At 48.5% G+C, this 9,835-nt stretch overlaps 3 protein-coding genes across 3 annotated transcripts; 1 reads left to right on the top strand and 2 right to left on the bottom strand.

Annotated features, from left to right (window-relative positions):
• Positions 1–248: 248 nt before the first annotated feature.
• BDW70DRAFT_165128 (Zn(II)2Cys6 transcription factor domain-containing protein) lies at positions 249–1,631 on the top strand (the record flags this gene model as incomplete). Its single annotated transcript, XM_073741655.1, has 1 exon — positions 249–1,631. The coding sequence occupies one exon, from the start codon at positions 249–251 to the stop codon at positions 1,629–1,631; it is 1,383 nt and encodes a 460-aa protein (XP_073590592.1).
• Positions 1,632–2,005: 374 nt separating this feature from the next.
• Positions 2,006–3,129, bottom strand: BDW70DRAFT_145941 (uncharacterized protein). Its single transcript, XM_073738508.1, has 2 exons — positions 2,634–3,129; positions 2,006–2,569 (listed from the first exon to the last, which is right to left on the bottom strand). Exons 1-2 carry the CDS (start codon positions 3,080–3,082, stop codon positions 2,098–2,100), a joined length of 921 nt encoding a protein of 306 aa, XP_073590591.1. The 5' UTR covers positions 3,083–3,129; the 3' UTR covers positions 2,006–2,097.
• An 854-nt stretch (positions 3,130–3,983) lies between these two features.
• Positions 3,984–9,466, bottom strand: BDW70DRAFT_167857 (uncharacterized protein; the record flags this gene model as incomplete). The annotated part of the gene is made up of 12 exons (XM_073742331.1): positions 3,984–4,033; positions 5,344–5,665; positions 5,861–6,138; positions 6,175–7,355; positions 7,409–8,011; positions 8,061–8,085; positions 8,147–8,323; positions 8,373–8,421; positions 8,533–8,607; positions 8,654–8,823; positions 9,064–9,169; positions 9,203–9,466. 12 exons carry the CDS (start codon positions 9,464–9,466, stop codon positions 3,984–3,986), a joined length of 3,300 nt encoding a protein of 1,099 aa, XP_073590590.1.
• Between the last annotated feature and the right edge of the window lie 369 nt (positions 9,467–9,835).

Below are 9,835 nucleotides of genomic sequence, written 5' to 3'. Positions count from 1 at the left end.
TGAAGACAATATTTATGCTTCTACGTAGCTTAAACCAGAACTTATTATAAATACAAACGGAGGTTTGGGGCAGCATATTAATTTATCGCGGTTTCTCCACATTCTGCATACAGACCTCGTCGATCAGCGAAAATTCCCCGCAAATTGCATGTGCGCTGGGTAACGTGAACGGCTGCTCGCTGTTTGAATCCACCACCACACCCCAACAGTACTGTCAATAGTGAGTGAAGCAGGGGAGGAAGGCCATAATGCAACGCAAAGCATGTGATCAGTGCTATAGCAGAAAGAAAAAGTGTTTGATGGATGCCTGCTCATCCGTCTGCGGTCGATGCGAAAAGTTGTCCCTTGCTTGTACCGTATCGCGTCGAGTACGGCGGCCTGGACGGCCCCCTGGACACGGTCTCCCTGGGGTGGCTGATAGATTACTGGGGGTATGGGAATGCTCACCACCGGAGGGGAATTCATGTCCTATTTCAGTCGATCACGAGCGAGAGAAGCTGCCGACTGCGTGTGATGCTCCAGAGGCCAGTCTCAGCGCTCCTGATTCCTACCGACTTCCTCCAGAACTGCAGGGTAGCGACTTTTACCTCCTGAGTGACATCTACATGTTTGGTCCGACCTTTGCAAGGGACCTCCATCGGGCTCTAGAGTATTGTCATCGGCACTCTCCCCATCTGCTCGCAGAGATCTTCCACGCCCTCGGCAGCTGTCTTTCCTGGGCACGGCTTGGGGAGCTTACAGAAGACCAGGTCGATGTTAAGAGCGGCGCCGTATCAATTGAAAAGCTGCGGAATGCGGTGATCAAGAATCTCCACGACGCCGTCGCTGTCCTGATGCTCGGGCAAGCACTGGCCGCATTTGACTCACTCGTCACATCCACCGGGACGATGTCGATCCTACGATGCTCGCTCTCCCTGGCCTGCCCTTGGTATCCGGACATTGCAGAGATACAGCTGCTTGAGACGATTGCTATTGCTCCAGTTTTTTGGGACACAGTATGGTGCTTAATGCACCGCGAAGTCCCCGTTATTCAGCCCTTGGTCGCTTGGACAAGGGTTGTCGATCGTGTAGCAGGCCTCTGCACTTCCCTGCTGCCGATACTTTACGATCTTTGTGTCTTCGGCCAGCGATGGAAAGACGGAGTCCCACAGCCACATTGTAGGCTAGACAGTATTGAACAGCAGATTCGGACGTGGTCTCCAGACGACTCGGCCTTGACTCCGCAGCGATACAGCACGATCGAGATTCTGTCCATTCGCACCCAGGCCAGCATGTATCGGACAGCAGCCCTCCTGCTTGTCCATTGGATTCGTCACCCTTTGGCGTCGTCGGATCGTACGTCAACCGGCCTTGCGAATGATATTCTTGGTGCTAGAGAAGAGTTCTTTGCGAGTGCCGGACCCTCTGCAAAGTTGCAAAACACGTCTTTTCCTCTTTGCCTGGCTCTGCTGGAAGTCCCAATTTCCCCAGACAGGTTCTGGGAGAGCTCGACTTGGCTTCGCACTCGGCCTGCCTGCGTCAAGCATCTGTCTGCCTTTACCGGTTACGTGTGGGACCAGCGACATGCAGGCTTCGAGGGTTCGCTCTTCGACCTTGTCGAGAGCGGCCCTAATTTTGTTCCTGTGCCGTAAGAAGACGTGTAGCGTTGGGTCAGACAAAACTTATGTATAAACACTCGATCGAAACGCCTATTTTGTCAGCTCTTGACTTATACGCAGCCACTTACCGGATGGACCACCTCCTAGAATCGTGTTCCTGGTGATCAGCGGAGGGATCAAGGTCAGGCCAGCCGCCTTATATTAGCGGCCTCTTGAGCTTTACCACGCCTCTGGGAGCTATCCCAGGTAGAACAGTTTCGCATTTGGGTACTTACTCGATATACCGATTCCTGGAACGTCCAACATCCTATTCATGCACGCTGAGTGGACATGGCCTGAGAAAAAAAGATTACATCCCGCAAAAAAAAAGGTAAGAAGCGACGAAACTGCATACACTCAATGCGCGGTTCTTACAGCATTCTCAGCAGACACTGAGAAAAGATAATATTAAGCTTTTTCTAGCGGACTAGGTGGATCAATACAGGGTCGATTTATTTCCCTACCAAGGCAAAACCAGCGCCATTCCCGAGAGAAGAGACAGAATTAAGACCCCTGCAAGCCCAGCAATCTGGCCCCAGCCAGACTGTGAGTGACCTACGCGAAGAGCTGACGCGGCATTCGTGCCTGTGCTTTCGGCCTCATTGCTTGTGCTGTCTTGATCTGACCCACCCGTTGCTAAAGCAGACGTCTTGCCCTCCAGATCAGACGGCTGGTGAACGAGATAGATCGGCCCGATCTGCGAAAGAACTAAAAGATTCTCCGTGTTGCTAAAGGTGGTCTCGACCGTTGTTGTTGGGAGAGGGGACGTCAGTGGCATGAGCAATTGGACCGTTGAAGTCGTCCCATTTATGACCACCGGAGTCGTCGATATGTCCACCGGCCGCTCTGACCACCTAGTTTCACACCCGGTGCTCGGGGTGTATGGGACAGCTGAGACACAGCCTGTTAGGTATTCTTCCACGAAGAAGGAGCTGCGGGCGAGGTCAACAGGAGGTCCCTAGAGAGGGGTTCTGCTTCGCCTGGTTGAGGGCTTACCTCGGGCAGCAGGCGATGACTGTCTCGCCAGGATCGAGCAGGACTCCAAAGGCGTCCCGGATCTGGTATCCATATATCCAGTCTCCATGGGTGAAGTCTTCGTATTCGTATACACTAAGATAACCAGAGGACGTCACCCGCGCGCTCGGTCCCGTCGGATGGGCGATGGAACCGATTGCTTGCCATCCTGTCGGGCATGCCACCCCGGGAGAGTAGAAGGGGACGATGGCGGGGTTAGTCTTGATCTCATCTTCCAAAGCCGAGTCTGTCGGTTTCGGCCAGCAGTCGTCAGAAACTCCGCAGCTGATTCCCCATTGTGACTCTCGCAAACTCTGCCAGTCCAAGATTAGGGAGCTGGCAGCGGTGCATGATGGAGCGGCAGGGTACGTGGTGGGCGCAGGGCCCACGTTGGCCAAAGTCCAGCCGATTGTCGACGTCGAGGTCGGCATGCTTAGAGAGGGGAAAGAAACATCAACGGCCCAAGAGAGCAGACGCGTGGAGTTTGGGATGTGCGATACTTTAGTGGAAATTTCTGTGCGGCTAGACTAAATCTTGCTAGTCCCTGAACAGGGTCCTGACGGCGCCCAGGCCGCCAATTGCCCTCTTTGCCACCAAAGCGTTGCATTCATCGTGCGCTAGTTGCACGTAGAGTGAGTCGTGACTGATGAGCCGCGGTCGCTGCCGCCATACAGTATCTGGCGCCGGTGTCAAGAGCCCTGGATGACGATGGTCGCAGCAGGGCTGAAGACTGGATGCTCCAGCTGGGCCGCGGGTCGGCCTACCCGGTAGACAGCAGTGGGCAATCGATCATGGAAGCATTATACCATAACCAAGTACGGAGCGAGGCGCAGAAATATGAGGAAAAATAAAATATAAGAAAAAAGTAAACAGAATCCCCAAAAACTGGTTCCGATCCGAGGGGAAGGGTCATTCTCCGCATACTCCCGTCCCTTGGGAGAGGCTGCACGTCGGGGAGCGCCGGTGGCAATTCCAAGACAGCCCTAAACCCCCTAATTCGCCTAATTCCCCCAGATCAGGTTCCCAAGCTTCTGGCGGCAATGAGTTGCGAGACAAGCCGCATGTCTATTTGCAATTTTCTTGATTGTATTTTCCGGTTGATACTGTGTGGCTTCGTGCTTAATCTTCTGACGGACGATGCCACGTGACGGCTGTCTTGTGTACACCGACATAGAGGTGCTAGCAGCAATTCAATTCTTAAAGCTAGGTAAACAGCCTAATTAAAGTTAAATTGCAATATAGTTGGGTATTAACTAACAGATAATTCCCTGAAAACATAAGGCTATTAGGCATAAAGAAGCAGCGATATAAGGACCTATAACTGCTTGATAATTACCGAGAGAAGGGGTTACAATGTATATAAAAGACATTGTAAGCGAATCCTTTATATCTCAAAGTAACTTGTGGCCATTCCTGCGTGTTACTCAGCTAGAGAAGCCAGGAAGAAACAGGGTTTTGTACTTTCCCAAACTACTTTGTAGATAAGAGTGGTGCACTGCTAATTCCTGCAGCGCAGCATTATATGTGCTTTCTTTATTTTAGTAATAGTTATAACTATCTTCACGGTTTGAATTAACTATACCTTCTTCTTTGGACATGGCTATAGTGTGTCTTCTTTTATAAGGGTGGCTGGCAGTGGGTTCAACTAACTTGGTGAAGTCGACGCAAGATCCTTTGGGGTAATCAAGCCTCAGATTACAACTGCTACAGTGCGCAGCAAAACCATTTTCCCCATCCAATACTTGCTTCTTGATTCTGACACACAGCCATGGCGCTACTTTTAGTAGTGAGTGCATTATAGCAACATTGTATAAGTTTCCTATCAGCTATCAAAATTGTTGATGTTCTGGTTTCACATATGTTTATATTTCTTATATAACTACAAATATGGTTTGGATTTTCTTTTTATCACATGCTTGAAATTAGTCATATATACGAAAGGCTCTTCCATATATCAGATTAGAAGTAATCATTCATCATGTTGATTTCCTGGAGTTCGCCTTGACAAAAACTACATCGGTAGAGCACATAAATGAAGAACTAGAAAAGAAAAAAAAAGTAAGGTGAAGGATGAGTTTTCATGAGTAACTCGGAGATACCACGCCATGGACACTTGCCATACCAGATAATACATCTCTAAAACGATTAATGTTCGCTATCCGGCTATCGCGCTGCAACGTACTGGCTGGATGGTTAGCACTTTAGGCTCTTTGGTAAGATCTACAGGGATCATAACGACAACACACCAAGTTTATCGGATAATAGTGGTGCTAAGATCGCCAGAAGAAGGTAGACTAGATAGCGACACAAAATACTCCTAGGCTCAAAGAATTGCAGGGTGAAGCAGCTGAGATCATAGGACGGGGTAGACCTGTCAGTCTAAATGTAGCTTGATATTAAATCTACCTAGCATCCATACACTTCAAAGTGGAAGATAGTTAATTAAACCGCAATCGTATCATTACCAAGACCACTGATGCCTATTAATGAGTGCGCTTGTCAAGTAGCAGCTGCACCACTGCCTCATGTCCATTCCCTGCAGCCAATGATAGTGGTGTCTTGTTAAAGCAATCCTTAGACTCCTGGTCAGCGCCCCTGTCTAGCAGCAGCTGCACCACTGCCTCATGCCCATTTGCAGCAGCCCTTGATAAGGGTGTCCACCAAAACTCATCTTTAGACTCCAAGTCAGCACCCGTGTCAATAAGCAGCTTCACTACTGCCTCATGCCCATTTGCTGCAGCCAATGATAGTGGTGTCTCGTTAAAGCAATCTTTAGACTCCTGGTCAACGCCCCTGTCTAGCAGCAGCTCCATTCTTGCTCGCCCCTCCTCTGCAGCCAAGTATAGTCGTGTTTGGTTATCAGTATCCTTAGACTCTATGTCAGCACCCCTATCAAGCAGCAGCTTTACTACTGCCTCATGCCCATTTGCTGCAGCCCTTGATAAGGGTGTCCACCAAAACTCATCTTTAGACTCCGGGTCAGCACCCATTTCAAGAAGCAGCTTCACTACTGCCTCATGCCCATTTGCTGCAGCCAATGATAGTGGTGTCTTGTTAAAGCTATCCTTAGACTCCTGGTCAGCGCCCCTGTCAAGAAGCAGCTTTGCCACTGCCTCATGTCCATTTGCTGCAGCCCGTGATAAAGGTGTCTGCCAAGATCCATTGATAGACTCTAGGCCAGCGCCCCTGTCAAGCAGTAGCTTCACTACTGCCTCATGCCCGTTCTCTACAGCCCATGATAGGGGTGTCATATGCTTGTCATCAACGCAATCAAGATCCTGTGCGTTGAATGAAAGCATGTTCAATATCGCGTGAAGTCCATGTTCCGATGCCCAAAGTAGTAATAAAGAACCAGTTGCGTCCTTAAATGGGTTAGTTATTTCTCTTAGTAGCAGCATCACCACCGCATCATGCCCATTCTGTATAGCTTGCCATACAGCGGTCTGCTGCTGAGAGCCAGCCTTGACTTCAATATCTGGCCCTTTCCCTAAAAGAAGGGATACAACCCTCTCGTGTCCATTACTAGCAGCCAGCCAAAGTGGCGTGCATTGAGACGCACCACGCACATCCACATTCACTCCCTTTGCACTTAAGAGTAGTTCACAAATCTCAGCGTGACCTCCACTAGCTGCATGATGTAAAGCGGTATAGCCTTCTCCATCAGGCACGTTGACTTTGCAGAAATTCAGAAGAATTTCGATAATATTGCTATATCCCAGCTTACATGCGGTATGAAGCGCAGGAAGGCTTTCACCAATCAATGGAAGATCGCAAATGCGTTGTAATGAAGGTCTGGCCGCAAGTGCAATTGACAGAAGAGGTTCATGCTGTTCTTTGACTGCCCAGCCAAAGAGCCCATGTAGAAGCGAGTGTCTTGAGCGACCGCCAGGAAGCCAAGGGTGAAAATTCCAGGTCTCGTTAAAGCAAGTAGCGAGCATCGTGAACTTCTCCCAAGCCAATGAGCCGTTGCTTATTGCTTTTGTATGCAATGCCCAGTTTGCAACGGCGTAACTGAGGAACTTATAGCGCGCCCGATCTGGGGTTGATGGTGTGCGTATCGTACGGAATGACATAGGAAATTCATGATTTTGAGACCATAGTCGTGACAGAATGCGGCTGGTAAGTTTATGTTTATGGCGGAAAAGGGCTTGTTGTGCAACTAGGGCCGGGTATGGGACCAAAGTAGTTGTTATTCCCGCTGAGGGCTTCGTCAACTGAAGATTAAAGTCCGAAAATGAGAGATACGTAACGCATAATTCACCGCACTCTAAATCTCCTTCTTCTGCGGTTGGGTATTCGAGATTGTGGCTCAGTTGACCTCGGTTCACAAAGTTTTTGTCGAGATATTGCTTCACCGAGGAATGTGCAAATCGCACACAGTTATCAGTAAGATCCACGACAACAAGATTTGCACAGCAGCCAATGAGGACATCCTTCTGGGGAATCTTCTCCGGATTCCACTCTGTGTCTTCCAGATGAAAGGCAACCAGTTCTCTTAATTCTTCAATATGAAGTGGACGGATTGCAAAACCAACCCATTTGAGTACCCTTAGGGCATAGGTCTCTTTGAGTGTGATTCTATTCATGCAGCGATCATATGTTTCTTCCAAGCCCTTAGGTAGGCTGTCCAGAGCGGAGCGTATTTCGGCATCTGTATGGCACGTATCCCAGGGGATTTCCAGTTGCAGATATACCCATAAAAACCTGCGCAGAACTCAGCACATAATCCACACATTAAAAAAGATTTGGCGCCTTACATTCCAAATGACTCAGCCAAAAGTTTCTGCTTAACCTCTGCTAGTAATGCAGTGTTATCGGTAAGTTTTCGGTAAAGGGACTTATCGCCGATGCTTGTATCAATATAGACCTCGATGTCTTGCAGGACATTGGTTGACGTCGAAATTTGAGCAATCCCAGGTATAAATGTTGCAATGTTCATGTATCCTGGAACATGGTCTCTGCTAGATAACAGAATCCGCGATCCATTTGGTGGTCTGGAGCCGAAAAGTGATTGGATAAATTGTAGAAGGGACCTGCTATGTTTCTGGTCCAGAGCATCTAGTCCATCAATGATAAAAACCGTCTCGGGCACATAATGAAAGAGTGGAATAAATATCTGTTTAAGGTCCGTCAAGTCCGGCGGGGTCCGTTCAGGCCCAAAGAATTTGCGAATTGATCTTATAACGTCCTCCGGACAGGGTCTGCCTGTTAGATGCAAGAATTCACAAAGCTGTCGGATAAAACTGGCGAGTATATATGTGTCATCCAGCATTGTTTGACGCTCATTCTCACAGTAGAAGAAGACAGTGCAAGAGTAATCTTTAGTATTGCGATACTTTGCAGCTTCTACCACTGTAGTTCTGCAATTTGTTAGGTAATACTATCGAAAAAAAGCAGCATCGAACTCACGCAATCATTGTTTTGCCGGAGCCAACTAAAAAGCAGTTGCAAATGATCAGCATTGGGTCTCAAATAGGTGCCGGAACAATGCTTACTCTTTCCTGAACACCACAGACTGGAGACAGTCTTCTCAGTGAACCACGCTTTAAAGTCGGAATGATGTGAAAACCACTGCGTGGTGCCAACAAGCCGTTTATGTAGGAGTCTTTGGTAGACTCGCTCATGGTCATAGTCTGATATCTTTGCTAATAGTACCCCAAGATCCTGAGCATCTGGAACTCATTATTACGTGTTCTCTTGGGAACAAATAGATATACCCACCGTTTTGACGCATCATCAAATCGGCCGTATGCTCGGTTCGAGGAGGGAGCTTTTCGTGGTGATACCATACTAACAAATTGCATGTTAGATGAACCACGGCTACGTCTAAGATTCGGGTAGCAAACTTACCATCTGAGCATGCGATTGGTGATTGCATAACCTGCACTGGATGGATCACAGAAAGGAGCTCTTTGGCATACGCAGCTGCTGTTGCTGCTGCATATTCCTGCCACTGCTTGTTTTTTATGGGAGTCGGAATAGTCGCAGATTCCCCGGATTACGAGGCATTGAAAATCGTCCATCAATCCAGCCGCCTCCATCTCAAAGCAGAGGATACCAAGTTCCCGGGACAGCCTGTCTCTGGTGCGAGCATCCTTCATCACCTGATTTCCGGATGCAATAAGACCATAATGAATCACCGGGTCACAGTTAGTTCGGGCAGGCCTCGTTACTAGCCTGCTCCAATCGCAGTTTTCGCACGTCCTTTCGGCGTCTTGGTGGTCGTAGTTTGAGTCAAACAATAGATCCTGGCGTTTGGTGTCGCATGCGAAACGCTTCTTCATGCTGGGATAATTACCTATCATCTCTGACAAGATAGCGGGAATTCGGCTTGGTCCGGACATGTGCGCTGCTCGCAGCCTGGCAATTGCTGTCAGGAGCACTGATCGTGGCTTATTCAGCATCCCAGTACGCCGAAAAACGCCGCCATTCATTGTCTCGCCATAATCGTATTTATTGACTCCACCAAACTCCCTCGTTGGTTGGCTTACAACCACATCACCCAGTCGAATATCAGCCTTGTCGCTTGGTGCTCCTCCTCCAATACCTACCATCAGAAAGAAACGGATGGAATTGAAAGTAGATTGCATTTGCCTAGCCAAGGTTGCAGCTGACGTGGTGCCGTAAACACCTGACCGAAGGCAAGCAATGACAGCATTATGCTCATATATTCTGCCCAGAATGTAGGTGTTATCATCTGTTGACCTCGTTGGCAAGCCAGGGTGTCTCTCATCCAGCATTGCTTCAGCAGCCGCCATTTCGCAGGGAAGGGCACAGAGCCAAGCAACAGTATAGTTTTGATGACAATAACTCATCGTGACATTGATTTGCTTAACGTTATAAGTAAAGGTTAGGACAAAGCTTATGGAAGAATGGCCCAGCGGTCGTTGACAATCCACTTCCACCGTTAGGTAGGATTGAGGAGTCTTCATCAGAGGTCAGCCTCAGCCTCCCACACCCGCCTTATTATTTGCGGTGCTGCGTTAGCGAGATGAAACAACCAATAATAATGAAAAGAGGTGTGCCGCACTCAACTTTCCATTATCCCATCCAAGGGAGTAAATTGGATACTGAAGACGAAGGCTATGCATAGGGCTGTTCACGATTTGCCTATCTGCCTATTTTGACGATACTATATCGTTGACGATACTATATAGTCTATCATTAAGCTTGACGATACTATT

The sequence above is a fragment of the Aspergillus foveolatus genome, assembly GCF_047715535.1.
Source record: "Aspergillus foveolatus strain CBS 279.81 unplaced genomic scaffold BDW70scaffold_208, whole genome shotgun sequence".
Classification (NCBI taxonomy): Eukaryota; Fungi; Ascomycota; class Eurotiomycetes; order Eurotiales; family Aspergillaceae; genus Aspergillus; species Aspergillus foveolatus.
Note: the sequence above shows the minus strand (reverse complement) of the source record. Positions and strands in the feature narration are given on the sequence as shown.

What these genes read in the sequence shown, in the direction of transcription:
- BDW70DRAFT_145941 (XM_073738508.1), bottom strand. Translation starts at nt 3,082, where the DNA reads ATGCCGACCTCGACGTCGACAATCGGCTGGACTTTGGCCAACGTGGGC. An exon ending in GTCATCGCCTGCTGCCCGAG is followed by an intron (nt 2,570 to 2,633) that starts GTAAGCCCTCAA and finishes CCTCGCCCGCAG; the next exon opens with CTCCTTCTTCGTGGAAGAAT.